The sequence below is a fragment of the Helicoverpa armigera genome, chromosome 6, assembly GCF_030705265.1.
Source record: "Helicoverpa armigera isolate CAAS_96S chromosome 6, ASM3070526v1, whole genome shotgun sequence".
Classification (NCBI taxonomy): Eukaryota; Metazoa; Arthropoda; class Insecta; order Lepidoptera; family Noctuidae; genus Helicoverpa; species Helicoverpa armigera.
Genome location: NC_087125.1, coordinates 1329489 through 1350455, shown reverse-complemented (window position 1 = coordinate 1350455; position 20967 = coordinate 1329489). Strand labels below are relative to the sequence as shown.

At 39.8% G+C, this 20967-nt stretch overlaps 3 protein-coding genes across 4 annotated transcripts in view; 2 read left to right on the top strand and 1 right to left on the bottom strand.

Annotated features, from left to right (window-relative positions):
• The first annotated feature begins 744 nt into the window (after nucleotides 1-744).
• Nucleotides 745-6524, top strand: LOC110381153 (sentrin-specific protease 1). Of its 2 annotated transcripts, none has more exons than XM_021341377.3 (7): nucleotides 745-965; nucleotides 1163-1260; nucleotides 1501-1754; nucleotides 1831-2939; nucleotides 3074-3260; nucleotides 3791-4015; nucleotides 4303-6524. In XM_021341377.3, exons 1-7 carry the CDS (start codon nucleotides 880-882, stop codon nucleotides 4462-4464), a joined length of 2121 nt encoding a protein of 706 aa, XP_021197052.3. In that variant the 5' UTR covers nucleotides 745-879; the 3' UTR covers nucleotides 4465-6524. The 2 variants fall into 2 exon arrangements, with proteins under 2 accessions (XP_021197052.3, XP_021197061.3); XM_021341386.3 differs by lacking the exon at nucleotides 745-965 and adding an exon at nucleotides 968-1091.
• LOC110382239 (uncharacterized) lies at nucleotides 6521-12898 on the bottom strand. Its single transcript, XM_064035067.1, has 17 exons — nucleotides 12604-12898; nucleotides 12017-12163; nucleotides 11742-11879; nucleotides 11257-11389; nucleotides 11048-11174; nucleotides 10719-10844; nucleotides 10505-10636; nucleotides 10279-10413; nucleotides 10130-10208; nucleotides 9682-9887; nucleotides 9379-9577; nucleotides 8841-9018; nucleotides 8240-8477; nucleotides 7911-8013; nucleotides 7689-7828; nucleotides 7289-7466; nucleotides 6521-6789 (listed from the first exon to the last, which is right to left on the bottom strand). Exons 1-17 carry the CDS (start codon nucleotides 12769-12771, stop codon nucleotides 6664-6666), a joined length of 2553 nt encoding a protein of 850 aa, XP_063891137.1. The 5' UTR covers nucleotides 12772-12898; the 3' UTR covers nucleotides 6521-6663.
• A 1004-nt stretch (nucleotides 12899-13902) lies between these two features.
• Nucleotides 13903-20967, top strand: part of Acsl (Acyl-CoA synthetase long-chain) — a 49823-nt gene continuing 42758 nt past the window's right edge. Inside the window, exon 1 of the mRNA XM_064035036.1 lies at nucleotides 13903-14023. The gene's annotated coding sequence lies outside the window, so the exon portion shown is untranslated. The remainder of the gene's footprint in view (nucleotides 14024-20967) is intronic.

Below are 20967 nucleotides of genomic sequence, written 5' to 3'. Positions count from 1 at the left end.
TGGAAGCTAGCAGGAAATTAGTAATTATTCTAGAGTACTTTGATAAGCAGGTACTCTTTTTATATTAATTTTATCTTTCGTAAGCGACTACAATGGTTCTTAAATTGAGATTTCTAGGAATTTAACGATATTAGTTAGTGTATGTAAGCGATGGTGTCCAGCCAGAACGGCACTAAGGAATCGTGGGGTCCATTAGCAATACTTTCCATCATCTCACATGGCCCTTGGACACATAAAAAAATATTGTGCGCCTTACTTATAAGTATAGAGTTATCGTAAATTAGTCGCAATCAAAATTTTAATATTAACTCTACACCACTACAAAAATTTTATATTAATCAACTTTGCATAGTTCCTAATATTGTAATTTAATTTTTGACCAATTTATCGTTTAGGAGGCGCCTTTGGTGTTACACTTGGCCATAGGTGGCAATAAGGCCGACAAAGGTGTTGAACTCTTGCCATCTGGGTATTTGTAATATCCAAACGATTTTAATAAGGCACATGCGATTACTACGCCTCCTACAACCACATTACAGAGTTTTACACTCCATAATGTGTCGTCTGACATCTCAAAATGTTTGATTTTAAGGCATAAAGTAAATCAATAAGCAGTAAATCATCATCGTTGTACCCATAAAACCTGGACTAACTGCAGGCGTCTCCCTCAGTAAAATGATCGACTAAAACAGCCGTAGACAATATACTATCGGAGTGTTTTGCACTGTAGTTAAATGTCAGCATGTCACATCACTAGTAACTGTAACCTATTGTCTGTGGTGTTGCACAGTTGTCTTTATTGAGGTTGAGTAGCGTTTTTAGCGTTTTGTGATAAAAAAAACAACCAAAATAGGTGATGGAAACATAATTTTACTAAAGATGAAGTCCGTAGTGGCTTACGTTCGTAGTCTTTTAGGTTGGTGTGACGAAACTCCGCCGATAAGAACAAGCTTCAAACGAGACAGGTATGACATTACATGTTTACAACACTAGTTATGGCGGCAAAGTCGATGTAAAATAATTCTTATTGCGTTAACGAAACAATACAAAATGTTTAGGATACCACTTAAAGTTGCGTCCAAGTTTTGGAAGTGGGTAAACGCGTTGGCGACTGAAAAAAACAATGTATTGGCATGGTGTACACGTTTTGATTGTTTTCCAGGGCCGACGATGACTTATCGTCCGACGATGAAACACCGGCCCTCAAGAGACTCAAACAACTGAAAAGGACCAGCTTCCCAGACATCATGTCCGCAAATGGTACCTCCTTCAGCTCCAAATAGCTAAAATTGCCTGGATAGTAGTAAACTAACCTATTTGTTGCTTCCCCTCTCTGTTGTGGTTCACATTATGTTCTGCTTTCTAAAGACCCAGTTGTAGTATCTACTTGCATGTGTAGTATCCAACTATCACTTTACTGAGCTTCAAGAACAACAATTTAATCACAATATTTTGTATTTGATCACATCCAATAAAAGTCTTTGTTAATTATTGTTTTAGATGAATGGAGCAAAGATGAGAGACAAAGCAAAAATGTGAGATATGTGCCAATACAAATTGAGGGTCATGCAAGCACTTCCACACCTAATGAGTCTCTTAACAAGAGCCGCGTCAGAACCGTGCCAATCAAATTGGTCGGGCTGACAGAAAATGGACCGGCTACACCCTTGAGGAAGCCTAGGAAGCACACACCGGTCAGACCTGTCATACATGATATTCATGCAGTCTTAGATGATGAAAATGATGAACAAGAAGTAGGTGGCCCATGTTTTCTAACGTAGCTCTAAACCTAACAATAGTTGCAAATTATACATAAATTTTCTTTTTTAGGTAACATGGTTGGAATCTAAACCAGAAAATACATCAAAAAAGCCAACTCCAGTATACATTGATTTGGATGATGATGACGAAAATGACCACAATCATCAGGAAGATGATGTAATCTTTGTAAAGAGGGTTACCACTCCACCCCCTACTAGACCTTACAAGTACTTTCTTGCCAAAAGCGGCCAGGATGTCACGGATAGAGCTGAAGAGGAACCCAAATATTATAAGTTAAGCCGAAAACCTAATGACCGAAGCATGCTGAATTTGTCTCCCAGAACATATAGCAAATTCAAAGCCCCTCCTGGAATCACCAAATCATATAAAAAAGCTCCCACCCCCCTTCCTCGGTGGTTGCAAACTGCAAAACCTACTACATCGAATCTCTCCTCATTTGCAAGAAATAGATTTTTAAATGGAAATGCTAGGTCTACACTCTCAGAAGTGTTTAATTTAGATGAAAAGAGAAACTATCAGGAACTTATTCGGCGGGTTCAAACTTCTATAAAACCATTGTCAGTGAATAGATCTCTAGATATAGTCAATCTAGCAGAAGATGCTGCATCATTCCGTCGTACACAGAGGACACAGAAGAATGCTTTAAATGAAATTAAATTAGTTGAAAAAGGATTGGTTGCCAGTAGAGACAGTGATGCATCAAAGGAGTATGATCCTATTACAGTAGCATCCATAAACTCATCAGATTCAGAAGTAGAGATAGTTCCATCAGAGTCATCCACTACATCTTCACAGAAGATTGATCCAATAAACACACTCAAAGACTCATACAGGGACAAGGCTATCACTTCCGGGGATTGGCTGTCAAGATTAGATTCAAAATATAAGAAGAAGAAACAGGAAACACAAGCCAAGCTCAAAGATGCACGGCGAGAGTCAGATATTATATCTAAAGTGAACAATGAGCAGAAGATAGCTCAATTGGAGCATAAGCTGAAGTATGAGCTGAGCATACCTGAGAGCATCTATGAGGAGCCACAGCCCACGGTAGAGCTGCCCGCCCTCACCCCTGAACAAGAGAAGTTGGTGAACAGAGCTCTGGGACCGGGCCCTCCTGGACAGCTCCTAGTTGAGAAATTCAATTTGAGGATACACAGGTTTGTTAATACATATTCACTTTTGCAGTAAAACTAAACCACATGCATCATTCATTTTTAATTTACCTGGTAAAATTTTTTTTAACATTTCTTGTTACACATAGAAAGAAATCAATGACAATTATTTATTCCAGGCGGGACCTGCAAACTCTGTCAGGACTAAACTGGCTGAACGACGAAGTGATCAACTTCTACATGAACCTGCTGATGCAGAGGAGTGAGGAGCGGAAGGACTTGCCTAAAGTGTACGCTACCAACACCTTCTTCTACCCTAAACTCATGCAAAGTGGACAGGCTGGACTCCGGAGGTGGACGAGAAAGGTACCATTGAAAACTTTTGTCAGTGAATCTTGCATCTAGGTACGCTCACGTCGCTCGCGTGACACTTGAAAGCCATTTGCGAACATATTTTGCATTTAATGTTTATAAATAACACAAAAACAAAATGGAATTGTCAGTTGATAGTAAGTATATTAATTTAAAAATCAAGTTAGATTAAAATCTGAGCGTGGAAGGCGACCCCAATGTAGTGGAATAAATGCTATTATTATTCTCTTCATTCTTTTCATGTTACCAGTAATTACTGCTTTCGGCAACTAAATTCCGAGCAGTCTGCGAGTGTCGATAATCATCCTCGCCACCACCAGCTGATCTTAATAAATATTTAATGTTTTGTTAAAATAAAAATTATGTGTCTAATATTTTTAGCCGGTCTAAAATGCGGACTAATTAGAATCGTTATTTTTGAACCCTGTCATCATGCCTATTGGTTTCTGCGCATGGCACTGGCGATGGCGCCATGATAGGTGGCTACAAATAGTAAAAGTGAGAATGTTTTGTACGTATTCCAGGTGGACATCTTCGCGCACGACCTGCTGGTGGTGCCGGTGCACCTGGGCGTGCACTGGTGCGTGGCGCTGGTGCACATGCGCAGCCGCCGCGTGCACTACCTCGACAGCATGGGCGGCCGCAACCAGCCCTGCCTCGACGCGCTGCTGCAGTACCTGCGCGACGAGCACCAAGACAAGAAGGGGACGCCCTTCGACGATAGCGGCTGGAAGACTGAGTGTCTTAGAGTGAGTGTTCCAAGCTTACCTAATAGACAGACATGTGTTGCTGAAGTGTTTGTTACGCCCCTTCTTCTCAGCAAAAACACATAGAAAGTGGTTAAGGGCGGGTGTGTTGGGGGCTGTCTTTTGTTTTAGACGGTCAAAAAATTCTGATTTATCAGCCTAATAATATAAGCCTGATTTCTTGCGGTTAAACTAGCTTGATCTTTATTGAATGTGTGTTTAATGAACTACCAATTTCATGTATTTTGATGATAAGAAATAAATAATAATTGATTGTATGTTGTGTGCAGGACATCCCGCAGCAGATGAACGGCAGCGACTGCGGCATGTTCGCGTGCACGTTCGCGGAGTTCTCGTCGCGCGGCGCGGCCTACTCGTTCTCGCAGGCGCACATGCCGTACCTGCGCCGCAAGGCCGCGCTCGAGATACTCACGGGCCGCCTGCTGCTCTAGCCGACACCAGCCGTTAGTGATCTATTTACTTTCTGTACCCAACATGCCCGCAACGCCAGATTAACCGAACGGGGAATATAACAACACCTTAAAAGAAATCTATACAATGTAAGTTAGGAAGTTGGCTCTCACTCAGTCAGCGGATGGTATTCCATTCCTTAATTCTTGTTGTTGTCGTTGTACCGTATACTAATAATAGTTGTACCTTTCATAATAAGTAGTTAAAATATTGTTGAAAATCCCAGAAATATGTACCTAAGTGTAATTTTCATCTCTATTGAAATGTTCAAATCTGTTAATTTGACGAATGGCTTACCATCCTATGATATCTTTCAATCATGTAATACCAACTATATTACTATTACGGTCGCGGCATGCTATCCTAAAAATTTTATTATATGTATTGTATATAGAGTCAGTTTGATTGTCCGCATAAATATTACATGTAGAAGTACTGTAAATAAAATTTGAACATAACTTATGTGTTTAATAAAATATTCGCGAGCTGTTATGTCACATAACAGATTAATTAGTTGACCACGTCACATCACTAATCTCATTCTAGAGTTGCTGAAATGTTTCATGTTTTCTTATGAATCGTAATTTTACTAATCAAAATTGTCCCTCAAATTAAACAAATAACTACTAAATAAAAAAGTCTTTAAACAACATCGTATGTTAGAACACAAAATAAATATATCACTAACTTATGGATTTTAATACAAATGGACATATTGTCAGTTTTCAAGTCTGAAATGATTGTTTATATTATAGGTATGTGAGAAACTGGTTATATTAGATATCTGAGTTTATGTGTAGAATATCATTTCATCTGTAGAATGGTCTCGACATCGTGTTTACGCGTTACTTTCGAAATTATTTTAAATACTACTTTCTCCATCATTTTCATTGCAGTGTATTGTTATATAAATTGAAAGTGTGAAATAAAAAGCATTTTAAACATGTAATACATGTATCATCACTTTATCGCGCCTCAGCCCATTATAATTTAATACTCTTTGATGCCTAGTAAGTTTCGCGTAAACTCAATAACAAATTAATGCTTAATGTACATAATTTTTCCTTTCATTCCCAGTTACTATAAGGTCAGATGTTATATGGATAACTTAGAACTATGACTTCGGTTTTGTCTAAACACTGATGGCAAAATTAATGTATTTTTTGTTACTATAATTTATAAATTCAATTCCATTATCATAAGGTATTGTTTGAGTGTGACGAAATGAGCAAAAAAACAAGTTAAAATTACATATTCAGGTGCACAAACATCATTACTCAATTTCATATTTATAGGGCTCTTCATTTATCAACAAAATAATGCTTATGATCTGACAGAAGCTTGTCCACTCCAATAATACCTATTGAACATACAAAAGTACTCACAAAGCAATCGTAGATTGCGATGTATTCATCAGTTCACTCTTCATGTTAATTTAATTCCATGACAAAGAGGCAAAAGCAACCGGAACAAAGTCTATCTATTAAATAATGTTGTGATAATCGTATGAACGTAAGATTTCCATGTTTAGTATACGACGCATGCGTGAGGATGTATGAGAGATTATGTAGATAGTAATTAATGTTAAAATAAATATAATGTTGAGTGTGATGACTATGAGTGATTTGATAATAATTTATAAGAAGTATTCACCTTGCCGGGTTGTGTTGAGCGTTATTGGAAAGCATTTCTCTCGCCCAGTGTGACGTCGTGTGTCGCTAAGAGAATTCGACAGCGTTGTACATTTTTCATTCCTATAAGCTTTTTCTTTGTAGTTGATAAATGCAACTTAATTTCGTGTTTTTTTTACGTTTGCTTAAATCCGCTATGGTTGATTAATTAAAATAACAAAATTGTTTGTCTTTTTGTCATGGAAGCAAGTTTTTAGTCCTAGCGTTAAGTATCTCTCTGTATTATAAAAAGAATAGTTAAGATAAATAACTTAATTCATATTATAATTATAATTTAGATATTTTGTTTCGCCTGCAAAGGTAATCCGAAGTTTTCTAAGTGATGGAATAAATAAAATAATTTGAAATCATTTTGTGTTTTCATTCATGTACAACAAAAAAAATACATACCACGTATAAAACGGATTCTGTATTTATGAATTTTGAGTGGCAAAATTCTTCACGTATTGAGTTGATGAGGTCGATGGGACCCAGGGGCGGGTGGTGACATCAGTCGGTGTTGACGCGCATGAGGCGCAGCTTGCCTCCCTCCAGCAGCGCCACGCCCGAGTCGTTGGTGCCGCCGCAGTAGTGGTACGACGAGAACACCGATATCAGCCGCCCGCGGAGTTGGCACTGAGTTTCAACAGCAATAGAAAGGCAAAGTATGATGAACTTTCATGCAAAAGTTGGTTGTGACTAGGGCTGGCATCCGTCCGGGTTTCCCCGGATTTGTCCTCGTTTGGAAGCCGTCCGGGGGCCGTCCGGGCGGGGTTTCAAGAAGTGTCCGGGGAAAACCCGGACACATTTCATGTAAAGAAGCACCTCATTGAATTTAAGTATATGTTAATAGTAAATGGATTACAAATTAGGTATTATATTGTTAAAAAAAAATCGTACTCGTTCGGGGAAAAAATGCGATTTACGCCAAATGTCCGGGTTTCTTTAATGTTTGTCCGGGTTTGGCGAAATTCGAGATGGCAGCCCTAGTTGTGACGAGCTTAGCAATGTGGCAACATTCTAATTTTATAGCAAACTAGCGACCCGCCCCAGCTTCGCACGGGTTTGTTTTATACTAAGTAGTGATGTGACTACGAACTAGCAATACAGGAAGATGATGAAATCGAACAATCACCATGAATCCATTCTGGTGCAGTTCATGCGCCCGCACCACGTGTGACAGCTGGTTGGCGAGCAGGAAGCGGTCGAGCGCTGTCTGGTCGAACACGTGGCCCGTGCCGCGCTTCGTGTTCGCAGCGAAGCCCTCGTTGGAGGCCAGTTCTAGTTGTAGGGTCGTCGTCATTTTGTTCGGCCTTCAGATAACGAGGATTAGGTTCTATAAATGTCGTTTTGTCTGGTAGTTAAATGAGACGGAAATTCCTACTAGACCTGGAGACATTCAGACGTGTTTTTACTGCATGTAACATGGTACCTACCTACGCCGTGAATCTTTTTCCCTTTGATTTATGTAAGAAGACAGCCTAGTCAATTTAGAAGTGATATGCCAAAAAAGCAGTTGAAAGTATTATGCTAACTTGATGGGATCATTCCACAGCAGTTCCCAGGCTATGGAGCTCTGCTCGGCGGGCCGCGTCAGAGGCACCGGCACCTTGTCTATGGCAGATATCAGCGGACACACCCACGGAGGCGGGATGCCGCCGTGACAGCAGAACACCTGCGGTTACACCAATAGGTAAACTCAATTCTTTTCTTCTAAACTTCCAATAAAATCCATTTGCCAAAACGCTAAAACATACTTTGTCATCAATAACGGCAGCCAAGGGGAGCACGTCGAACACATTGTTTATTGCATTCCATATTTTATTGCCTTCGAGATCTCCGTATTTTATCAGGCATTCGCTGTAAAGTAAACAGAAGAAGTCATTTATGGAGTCATTTGATCGATTTACCAGACCGTAAGTTGCAGAAAGACCCATTCAAATTAAAGTTTCATGAAATGTATTAACTAATTTTTTATCTTGTTAGCAAAGACTCAGGAATAGATTTAAAGAAGCTTTGACTTTAATGGGCCTTTCTGCAACTGACGGCGAGTCTCCAGTTTCTGTAAAAGGATAACAGATCATACTTATAGAAAGTGAACATCTTCTGTATGTCCCTGGTCTCGTGGTTGCCGCGCACCATGAGCACGGCGTCGGGGCGCTGCAGCTTGGCGGCCAGCAGGTAGGCCATGAGCTCCGTGCCGTGCGCGCCGCGGTCCACGTAGTCGCCCAGGAACAGCAGCCGCGCCGCCGACAGCGCCGACCCCGCCGGCCACAGCGCGCTCTCCATCGTCAGCAGCGCGCCCAGGTTGCCGTGCAGGTCGCCTGCACCACCACACGAAATAAGGACATTTGTATATGGGACCAGAACCAGACATTAACCAGACATGAGTGCCAGGAGTCCGAGAACGATGTCGTAGATAGAGCGGAGTGGAGAAGACAAATTAGGAAAGCTGACCCCACCACCATGTGGGAAACATAGCTGGAAAGAGAGAGAGAGTATATGGGAACCAGTTCCAAGTCAGGAAGTTCTCAATGCCAAGAAACACCAGTCCCTAAACGCTAGCTAGCTAGGTACATCCACCGAAGTGAAAGAAAAAGTATACCGAATGTACGTATCTGCTTATTGTGTCATCTTTCTCTGGAGACAGCACTGTTTCATAGCCACAGCAAGAATAAAGCACTCACCCACGGCGTATACAGGTGAGGTGAGACGCAGCAGCCGCGGCTCACTAGCGCAGATGGGCTTGACGGCCTCTGCCAGCCGCAGCAGCAGCGAACCCAGGGCCACCTCCTCGGCGGGAGAATTCCACGCCCATGCTTGCTTCACCATGTTCAGGGAACTGCCGCCCGATGGCCGGCGTTGCTGCAACACCACTCCGTGTTGTACGCACCCATTATGATGGTCCACAGAAGACTAGTTTCCTAGATGCTAAACCCTTATTTAGAAAAACATTACGTAGGTATAAAGGTTTAAACTAAGTGGGGCCATAAATGCCTCATTATGTCGATTAAACAGAAAATAAAGCTATGCGCGATACTTACATAAGGTTTGCCAAAAGAAGTGGGAATGAAGTGATCATTCCTCATTGATTCTTCTTCTTGATCAGCGTATGCGCTCTTTTTCTATGTTGAGAAACACAATGTACTTACGTCAGTCAATACAGCCTATCGCATGCGCCTATTCAGAAAGGCGATCTCTTGGAATGATAGTGATAGTACTAACGTGCGGTCTCTCAATGGTACTGGCGAAGTAGTGCACGGCAGCCAGCGCCTCTACGGGCATACAACTCGGTCCGAGCAGATCGAACGACTGCACGGCGTTCATCAAGAGATTCGCGGTCGACGGGCTGACTGCGTCCTCTGTGTATTTTGAACAAAAGGCGCCTACATTTGGATTGTTAAACGGCTGTGATATTTTCAGGAGTGATTACTTTATCAGGGTGAGAATGATGATGACATATTTCAAGAAGACATATTTTTTGTTAAGTAGATTCAATAATTGTATTTAAATCAAAGGGGCCGGTACAAATGTGTCATGTATGATTGTGTATAATGAAAAGAACATGCCATCGAAGTTGCTGAGCTCAAGCAGCTCGTTGGGCGGGCGGCGGCGCATGCGCACGCTGTAGACGGCGACGCTGTAGTCGCGCGGGCGCCGCACCCCCGCGCCCGCGCCCGCGCCGCCCGACGCCCGCGCCTCCGACCCCGAGCGCGGACACACCGTCGACGACCCTGCCCGGACATATGACACTCACACCACGTACCAAACAATACCCAGAGATTTCAAGGGATACCTATTCAAAGGATCCTACGACTTGCAACTAATATATAACATCTAATTGGTTTCAAGAATTTCCATTGCTTTCCCATTTTTTCATAAATTGACAATCTACTCGTTTTCAACTACTAATGGACTTGCTACTTGAGCGTACTCTAACAACGTTAGAGAGAGGCAATTAAGTGAGTCATCCTACCAGTTCCGGCAGAAATTTTTGCTGCAGCTGACGTTGTAGCTGGAGTGTGTTTGTCCCGTTCTCTGAAAATCGTGAAATACTTATTTGTCATAATATTATTATGTATTGTAAAAAAAATATGCGCATTGTAATATTAGAAGGACTCTAACTGCAGATCCACGACGTAAGCCGAGATACTTCTTGGCGACCGCAGTAGGGAACTGGTGCCTCTCAACCGCAGCTCGCCAACTCCTCGGAGGAATTCTGCTAGGGGCAGCTGTGAGTTTGGCTGCATACCTAATTGCCTGACGGTGTTACAAATTTTACGTTATAACACCTTCTTCTGAAGCAGTGGTGTTTAGTTGAATTGCATGAAGGTACTTAGTTTGTACAGACCTTAGGCAAACGTCAGCGTCTTTAGCGACACTGAGAGCGTCAATGGGCAGTTGTCGTGCAGCACGGGCCGCTGCCACTAGCTCCTTGAACTCCACATATTCCAACTTCATATCCCGATTGTTATCGAAGTACCTGGACCAAGCAAGTTAAGGGAACTCTATGTAAAAAATTGGTCGTCCGGCAGCAGATCAAAAGTAGGACCTGTTGTGATTACCTAAAGATATATCTGCATCGTATTTCAGCTGACACGCCGCTGTGCTGAGTGGCAGGTTCCAGCGCAGCCGACCAAAGCATCAACTCCAGAAAGGATAAACCTCCTCGACCTGTTATGTCTGCCGCTCTACGCAAAAAATCTATTTGAGAAGTTGCAGTGCGTCTATTGGTCGAAGACTACCTATTAATTACTACCAACAGTTTTTTTGCCGCTGAGTAGATTAATCTACCTACATTTCTAAACTCGTAGAGATTGATGATCAGTCATAGTCAATAAGGAGTTGCATATGATCAGTAGTACCTGAACAATATACACTTGTAAAATACTACCTGAAGAGGTTTTGGCATTGTGCCCTCTGCCAGCCGAGGTCAACCATAAACTGAGAGAAGATACTGACGCTCATGTAAACCGCGGGAAACACCATCAGCACGAACTCGCGATACATTCTGATTTGATCTGCATCAATTTCAGTAAGTATAAGTATTCGTCATTGATACAGGTAAAAGATTATGAAGGAAGAAGGGAAAAGGATGTTAACCGTCTCGATTGTAACCGGCAGCTTGCAACAGTTGCATGTTGGGTGTCATCATGGCGACGGCTCCTCCAGCCGCGTCGGTCGTGATAACCACATTCTCTTCGCAAATCTCGATCAACGCACCGGACTCAATCTCCTTCCAGAAAGGCATTTCAATATCGATTACTTTGGATCGTGGAAGGGCTAATGAAAATCTTTTTGGCTACTAAAAACTTGATTTACATAAGTTTAATATTAGAGGTAGTATGCCAAAAGGAAGCTTATTTTCAAAGACTTACATAGAACTACGATGGACCTTTCGAAGCACGATTCAAGTCTACCTAGACATATAGCTTTAGCATCAATTGACGGGTCGTATTTTAAAGATTGATTCGAGATCGGAGACTCAAGCACAACTCGAAGTTATTCGATCATACAAATACCTAGTATAGGTACCTAGGTACGAGTACCAAATATAATTATTGAAATATTGTAAGGGTAGTGGGTACCGGATCCTTATCAGGATCTTTGAGCTCGCCTGTGGCCATGAGCGCGAACAATACTATTTCGGGACTGCGGAGATTGGAGTGAGCTCGCTGCCGCTCCAGCTCCGTCGCATTCAGCCACTGTAGTCGGTTCCGCATGCCCTGCATGGTTGGTGTTAGAAACGTACTGTTACTGAAAACGTAATCCAGGCTTCCTGAGATCAAGCAGGTTGGACCTTTTAGGTAAAGGCATTCAAGACAAATTTTAGACTTACTCAACAGCACCACAGGATACTTACAGCTTTGTACTTCAACCTCTTCTTGACGTCCGATTTGACGGCCACCTTGTATACGGCATGGTACACACAGTGCAGCACGTGGTTCGGTAGCCAGATCTTGTACACTCGGAGCGGATGGCAGGTCGTGCCGGCGTCAACGCCAAACAGCTGCAGATGCAGAATCATTTGAAGAATTTGGGATAGTGGTACCCTTGCATCTATACAAATGATAGCAGGAACATGGAAATCAAGTAAATGCAGCGACGCCCGCAATGTTCCGACTGAGTCGCCTTAGACTTTGGCGCGTTCTATAGATTACCTTTAGTAAGTATACTAAGCTGAGCGTAGTGAAGGATCAGCCGTAATGGCACAGATTACTAAATAGTTAGGTACTGTAATGGGCACTGTGGGCATGCATGCCCACAATCATAATTTACTTACGACGTCACACTCATTCCTATTTTTTAGGTATAGGTACTAATGCACTTGCTTAGATGCCTATTACTCCCCATATAAAGGTAGGTACTCCCCTATATACCTACCCACACGTATGTACTTGCTTATCTACTGGATTACTAATGCAGCATTAGTAGGTGGGTATTACTTACATCAAAATTAATTTTATGAGCGGTCATTTTCCAGCAGTTTTTTTCGCATTTACTCGAAGGTAACCATGTTTCACCACTCGACTCTTTAGTAAACAAGTAACATCGCTCAGAGGGACAGTACACCAAAAGGGACACCACGTCAGACAAATCTTTATAATGCTTAAACATTTTTAACTGCACAAAATTAATTTAACAATAAATAAACGATTTAATTAAATAGAAACTACATAATTAAAGATAGGTAAACAAAAATTCTAAATTAACGGAATCATATCGTTGTATTAAATGTGACAGAAATACATAGTTGCTAACGTAAATAAAAAATATTTTATTCTAAAGGGCGTCGAATAAATACTTTTTTAGAGTTGTGTTCAGATTTGATGCAAATATAATTCATATAATAAGATAATTCAGATAGAAATTGATGCGCACTGCTTTTCAGTTTCTGATGAGCATAATTTTAAAAAGTTAGCATAATTCAGACAAGTTAATTCTTTTAAAATAATTTTGAATACTAAACAAATTGAGAGGAATCTATTTTGGAAACTCAATCTGAGTTTGGAAATAACGCCATCTGTGTGTCATGAACTGGAGGTTTTCATAAAGTATTTAGAGATTATCATCAAATTATAAGCCTGAAAAAGAGGGGAAATGGTATATGTTGTTTAGCAAATAAAGTTTTATAAGATTGCAATCATTTTTATTTACATACTTTCATATTCAGTAGTTCTTATAAACTATTATAGATGTCACTAACTAACGAATAATGCAACGCCGAGGCACAACATGAAAGTAGGATTATAAAATAAATACGAAAGATGCAAAGGTTCCCAAAAGCAACCCCATCTGTTAAGTAACTAGGGTGTAATCTTTTCTATATTGTGTGTTTCATTCATTGTCAGGTATTATCGATTACTTTGTGCTATAGCCCGTCTATGGCGGGTATGTATGGTGACGTAGCGATCACGCCACCTTCTTCATGCCCTTTCTAGCTCTCTGATTGGTCACAAGGCGAGAACCCCCACCCCAAACAAAAATACGACACATTCAACACGTTTAGGGCTGCCAGGTCTAATCGATTAGCAACTCGATTTGAAAATTTTGAGAATTTTTAAATCTCTTTTGTAAATTAAGGACCCGCTATAAACTTCAATGTAATAAAATGTGTTTATAAGAGATTACAAGACTATGCTAACTCCTAGTACGCTTCAACCGGCTGTAGTTGAGTTTTAAACGCATTTTAATCCAACTTCATATCGATTTAATCGATTGAGTGTCAAATTGTTTTGTAGAGTACAACACTAACTGGTTCGGATTTGCTGGACGTTACGAATCCCGCTAGTGTTTACCTCGAATTAATTTGAAAATTTGGTGATAATTTACAAGTGTAATATACGCAGTGGCCCTGGAAGGACACTAGGTGAGTATTTCACTTCAATATTTTGTAATTAGTCCTGTATGAAAATAATATACCGATCGCAAAAAATATAACCTAAAAGAAAATTCTATGCGAGATTTCTTATTTGAATTTTCTTGTTATACTTGACTGCACATTAAAATATTTCCTTAAAATTGTTTTTATGACAACGTTAAGCTGATTTAGTGTCATTATCCTGAAATTTCGACCCTTATTCTTGTTATAAATACCCTCAGACGATGTTTGACTATCGGGATTTCTTCATTTCATTACTCACTTAATTAATATTTATCGGGAGCGGTTCCACGTGCGGAATATTCATTAAAATTAGCTAATTATGTCTGGCCACCTAATTTTTTGCTTAAAAGGTTGAATCATTATTGTTTTCATTTGCGATTTTAACAAATAGAACAACACAGCTTGACTGGTTTGTTATGTGCGGCGTATCTTATTTGTTTATAATTTTTATCATAACAAAATTTTATTGACGATAACTGATACCGACTGCGATAACTTCTGCATATCTCTTTCAATTTTCTGATAAACCATGGCTATGATTTTAAATAAATAAAAATCAATCTCCTTTTTTCAAAGCTTAATTTAATAAATTCTCAATAAATGTTGAGTTTCCTCATAAAATGTTGACCACTGCTATGTTAACATTTTTATGTAGTGCATATTATTAAATATTTTAAGAATGGTGCATCAAGGTTTATAGAGCTGCGAGATGAACTGACAATATTAAATGATTAATATGAGATGATACATTGTTCAATCATTCTAGTGGTTTACTGTAATATGTTACATGTAATTTATATGTTTTGTAAGTTGCCTTTTTGCAGCTGAAATTTAATTTTCTCTCATTTGTGAAATTATTTATCAGCCAGCATACATGGTGAGCATACAATTGTTTTTTATTCAGTAACTTTCTTCAGTAGGTTTTTTAAAAAAAATCAATTTCTATAACATTATTGTATGTTGTGAAAGTTCCACTGTACAGGTTTAGGGTTTTGATATAAATCACCAGCTTATTCTAGTGGAGTCATTCATATGTCTAGGTGCGGCAATCCTGCATATTTATATTCTGGGTTTTCCGCACATGAAGATTCTGATCTTGCTAAAATAACAACTGAACTTAAATTTTCATCATGCTTTATTTCATCACAATAATATAAAAATGTAACTTTGGATGAGTATGAGGATATGTGGGTATTTGTATTAATATAAATTTTTATGAAACTTTATAGTAATACAGCTAATGCATCTCAATAACATAGATAGGCTGCTTATTGAACGGGTGGGGGATGTAGTTGCCTGGAATGCGAATAAGCTTGTGAGGATATCTGAATACCTAGACATATACAGAAGTGCGCAAATGCTTGTGCACTATAACTGTTTTTGTGACTATATGTCCTGCGCAGTTGACTAATCCTTATATGAGAATAGCTGCTGTTGCTGATAATCAGCTATGAGGACATCATTATCACATATGCAATTTAATTTATTGTACAATCGAACATTTAGCATCAATTGTAACAAAACATTAGTATCGAACGCGTGAACCGCTTGAGATAAAGTTGTTACCACAGCCCACATAATCTGAAGTTGTTCGCACGGCAGGGTCACGCAAGGCCGTGGACTTTGCACTTCCCGCTCAGGTCCCCCAAATTGCGCTCATCACGCGTCGTGTGCGCACGTGTGACGCCCGCTGCTACCGACTGCAACTGATTTCTTTGTCGGGAAAAATATGCATTGCTGGGATTTAAAAAATATGCAAAAAATTAATATTACTTGCTATTATTGCTTGAAATTAATAGTAGACCTTATCGTGGTTTAAAATGTTAATTAAAATCAATGATATATTTTTGACCAGCTTTTGCAAAAAAAATATTGTTGGCTTAGTTCAGCTTTGTAAGCTGAAGCATTTATTTCGGAGTGTCTAATAAGTGCTCAGCGAAATAGTAGGTCGCTACTGGATAAGCCAAAGACATTAATCTGTCTGAGTTATTAAGTAAACGAATGTACATAATTTAGAAAGGTTGGCCCTAGTCCTATTACGATGCTTAGTTACATTTGGTCCATCCTGCAATAGATTGCTTATGTCCTTAACTTGGTACAGTTCAATGTATAAAAAAAGATATGACTTTGTTTCGCAAATTAAGTATCGTCGATGAGTTTCCGACTCCGTTAATTGGCTGTTATAATATTTTCGATGATTTTTAATTGACCTTGGCTTATTTCCTCAGTCGTTACAGTTCCAAAACATATAAAAGATACTGCCCATTATTTTGATCAAAAAATATTTTGAATGGTCTTAATAATTATTTGATGTTACGCCATCAGTTCTAGTATTTATGACATTGTTTCTCAAGAAATTATTCCTTGAAACTGTCGCAAACCTGACGACTGTCGCTAATGGATAGTACTCATTCCATGGACATCAAATATGGCGGAATGTTAAGGGTCAACAAACTTGGTAAAAGCTTCAGTACACAAAAGCTTTTAAATCTTACTCCCGTCGGAGCAGCCTCAATAAAATATGTATTGCTACCGTTGTTTATATTTCATAGTAAACTTTTAAACTATTTATTCCCCTTTGTTGTTTTATTTGATTAAATAGTTTTATAATAAGAGTCGGGCGGGCCGCACTTTTCTCTCTCGGTTGTCTGCAAAAGAAAGTGGCGTTCAATTTTGTTGTGCAGTAAGTACGTAATTCATGTCGGTTGTATTGCACGCAACCAGCTTGACCGTTGCGCTTGACAAACCAACAAAACCTGTAGAAAAACGTTTAGGAGGCCGAACTGTTTTGACGGGGTGAGATTATTGTAATCATTAGTATAGTGCTGCGAAAACCAACGAAAATTGTATCTTACACCACCATTGCCATGGCCATGGACTTCGCTTAAACAAGACTCCTCAATCGTTTGATAAAAATAAATATCCGACGTTCCTTTTAGCAAATAACTCAATTATCATTAACTCTTCCTCTCTTCAGCTACAGTAGACTGAACTATAAACAGATAGCCAAAGACAGGCAGTTATTTTTAGTGTTCCGCACCGTAATTGGAAAAAAACTGCATTGTTACAGAATTGGCTACGTGCCTGTTCCTCTTCTCGTCATATTTTTCTCATCTTTCTAGCTTCTAGGAAAAATATTCTTAGTTCATTACTTATCAGAATTGGAGATAAGTTCTTTACAAAGAGTATAAACTTATAAATACAATGTGACTCTTTGTACCTAATATCCGGTTTTTATGATAATGCTACTTGGAGGTCATTATCTCATCGGACAAGATGTTTTTGTCGGCGTGCCCTACCACGTTTCGTCCAAAGGGCGACGCGCCCTCACATCAGGCGAGCCGCCTTTATCTGCGAGACTGCGACCCACTTGTCTTTCTTCAGATAAAGGCAGTACCCACCTCGTTCTTTGCACCCAAGCTACCTGATACAGACTTTAAGTTAATAGTGTCATGTGATGATTAAACACATGCATTAGGTAAGCAGTGTTAACGATTATTTTAACTTTAAACATGTTTCGGGTTCTGAGTCATCGTTTTATTACAAAAATGTTTTTGGATACAAACTTACGTTATTTAATTTAAATATTGACCTACGTATTGACTTAATTGTTTTTTCAATTCATTGAGTATTCTGATCAGTTTTAGGTGGCAATAATGTTTCTTCAACACCTTTTTATCACCCTTGTCTTGGCTCATAGTTCAGACTATGATAAATAAAGCATCATAGCTGTCTCCTACATTGTTATCATTTATCTGGTCTTCTCACATCCGACTATCCGGCGCGGAGAGCTTGTCCTTCGATTGTTATCACTAGCTGTCTAACTGTTCGTTACGGACACATCATGTCGTTTATGTTGTTATTTATCACATGGAAGAGGAACACGGATGGATCGTATCGTGTTTGTTCATTTGTAATCTTTAGGGCATAACACAGAAAAATGACTACAAAGTCCAAAAGGCATAAAACTACTATAATGAAATGTAAGACGATAATTACTACGTTCAAGGTGATAGAAGTAACTACCTGTCATTATCGTCCTAACTCAAATAATATTTTTAACCAATCTGGTTTGCGTTCACTAACCTGAATGCTTACATTAACAGCAATTATAATGCATATGCACCAGCCGTTGCAGTTGAGTTAATAAATAACACGGTCGATGCAGTAGCTCCTCGCGCTTCAAAGCATATTTCACGATAATCCACTTCCAATGCTCCAGGTATAAGATTACAAGCCTTCATTGGGCTCTACGAGGGCTGCCTTTTAAGTTGTGTCGTTTGAAATAAGTATAGATAATCCAATAGGTTATTACCGTTTATTATTTTTTTAAGAATACTTAGCGATATTTAATGCACTTTTGCATGCATTCAAACCAGTTTTTAAATATTTATTCTATTCCAAAGTGGGGGTAGTCAAAACGGCCGATTTGTATACGTCAACAGCTTCTTCAGGTGTGCTGAAAGGTAGTCCACGAAGAATTTTCTTAATTTTGGTTAATGTAATAAAATCATTAGTGCTTAAGTTAGAGCTGTAAGGTGGATGATCCAATATTTAAACATTTTGGGAACTCAAAAACATCGGTGTTTGGCGGGCGGTGCGCGAACTTGTTTTGTCATGGTGCAGTATCATTCGACGTCTTGGATATTTTTTTCTAAATTCGGTGATGACTTTTGGCAAACAAAAAGTGGTATACGAGTCAGCGGTAACCGTCTCGCGATATTTTAGTACAATAGTGGCGACATGATCACCCTTTGCCAAAAACGAGGCAACCATTTTTTTTAAGTGCTTTGCGAGCGTACGACTTTGGTCGGTTTTGGCTCGTTTTGGAAGACCTAGACAGCTGACTGCTGCTTAGAATCCGGATCGTAAGCATATATCCAGGACTCGTTACCATTAACTATATCATAGACCTGCTTTGACTCTCCTCGGTCGAATCGCTGTAGAGTTTTACGTCCACAACTTACTCGGGCTGTTTCTTGGTCGTCGCTAAGAAAATGTGGTATCCAAGGAGAGATCATCTATCTTACGCCAAGTTCTTCGTGTAGGATATTTTTGAATGTGGTCCCTGAAATGCCCACGGATGCCTCTATTTCACTATATGCTACATGTCCGTCTGCGAGGATTAGCTGAAGCACAGCCTCGATATAAACTTGCATCATGGCGGTTTTTGGACGACCTTCACGTGGCTTGTCACTGAAACTAGAGTGCCCAGGTTGAAATTCTAAATATCAGCGTTCTGCGGCCCTAAGGAATGGTGCTACATCACTAAATACAGAACTAGTCTCTTTAAAGCACTGAAGTCTCGACAATCCCCTTTTAAAGTTGTAGAAAATTATCGCACTCAAATTTTCCTTACACATTTCCATTTTTGCAACCGACCTGTCACCTTTGAATGGATGATACAATAAAACTATTCGACCTATTTAAAAACATTCTTTTGTTTTCGAATTCTAAAATCAAAAAGATTCAAATGGCATATATAATTTTTTTTAATAATCGCGGGAAGTTAGCAAACGACAGAACTTAAAAGGCAGCCTTACGTAGCTGTCTATTATCCGATCAGACATCCTGCGCGCCTTCATTGATCTATCTTCTATTAGCTATGCTTATAATATAGTATCTGCATAATTTATGTTACAAGGCTAACGTTTCTTGTGATCAATGTGTATCATATTTCTCATACTTTTCCGTCGTTATCTCTCAGCATATTTTTATTTACGCCCATTAAAGGGTTTTATGTTGCTCTTCTTCATTACTTTTTAAACTAACTGATACGCTATTTCGAGAGCAATTAGTCCCATTTCACCGCAACGCGCAAACTGTATTGGATAGCTTGTCGATATCAATCTGCACTGATTCCCGATTTTTGGAGTGCTACCATTAGCTTAGTTTATGTTTTTATTTTTCACTATCCCCCCCCAGTTTTTCCATTGTTCTTTCTTTCGATTCGAAAATTTCGATTCGATTTTGTTGACTGTTGATACAGTTGCCAAAATGTTGCCTAGAGACTACTGATTTTCGAATCCCCTTACAAATGGCTAGGTTTAAAACCCTAAGTATCCCAGATACCAACAAAAGCTTTGCAAGGCTAAAGCAAATGAAGACAAAATGCTTGAATATAAACGTCTCGAATACAAGTTATTTCTCTCAAGCTAGGTCTTTCAGCACGCGCGGTGGGGCTAAGTGTGTCAAGGGGCGAGAGTTCATAGGGACACGCGTGCCTCACACTAAGAGCCCCCGCAGACCACAGACTTTTTATCGGCCGATAGTTTGGTCGGGCTCTTAATCAGTACGCAGATGTAAGCAAGTGCGCACACTATGGCGATTTGGTATCGGCCGATAAACAAGTTTGATGGGCTTCCCGATTCAATTCAAACTAAGCTGTCGGCAAACTATCGGCCGACCGTACAATCAGTATTGGCTCGCTACCACACGCGCACACATGACGATTTTTTAGTCGGCCGACTAAGCCGATAGTTCAGTTCGCTCCGAGCTTTGACAGCGAATGGTCGGGCGCGAGTGTTTTGTAAAATGGCGTCGCCCAATTCTCAGTCACTTATTTCGGAATCTTTGATCGAGGAAGTCGAAAAACGCCCTGCACTTTATAAGAAAAACTTAAAAGAGTACTCTGACATAAATGTAAATAAAAGACTGTGGGAGGAAGTTTGTGAAGCTGTTGTTCCTGATTGGAATGAGCTTTTTAATTTTCCTTCTCCGGTGTATGAGAGCAATAATAACATTTCTATGCAATGTTTATTAATTTTCATTGTGCGGTGCGACCACTTTTTTCACCAGTCGGTTAGAAACTAGCAAATAGTCGGCAGACTGTTGGATAGTTTGCGCGCTCATCACCGACTAAACTGTTTAGTTGGCTCGGTGTGCGTACTAGCAGGCCAACCCGACTAAACTATCGGCCGATAAAAAGT

Excerpts from the sequence above, each read along its gene's own strand:
- LOC110381153 (XM_021341377.3), top strand. The coding sequence starts at position 880 with ATGAAGTCCGTAGTGGCTTACGTTCGTAGTCTTTTAGGTTGGTGTGAC. Across the intron at positions 1,261-1,500 it reads AGACATCATGTCCGCAAATG|ATGAATGGAGCAAAGATGAG; the intron begins GTACCTCCTTCA and ends TTATTGTTTTAG. Across the intron at positions 3,261-3,790 it reads TCCGGAGGTGGACGAGAAAG|GTGGACATCTTCGCGCACGA; the intron begins GTACCATTGAAA and ends TACGTATTCCAG.
- LOC110382239 (XM_064035067.1), bottom strand. The coding sequence starts at position 12,771 with ATGTTTAAGCATTATAAAGATTTGTCTGACGTGGTGTCCCTTTTGGTG. Across the intron at positions 10,209-10,278 it reads GCTTACGTCGTGGATCTGCA|TATTTCACGATTTTCAGAGA; the intron begins GTTAGAGTCCTT and ends ATGACAAATAAG. Across the intron at positions 9,019-9,378 it reads GTACCATTGAGAGACCGCAC|CAACGCCGGCCATCGGGCGG; the intron begins GTTAGTACTATC and ends GTGGTGTTGCAG.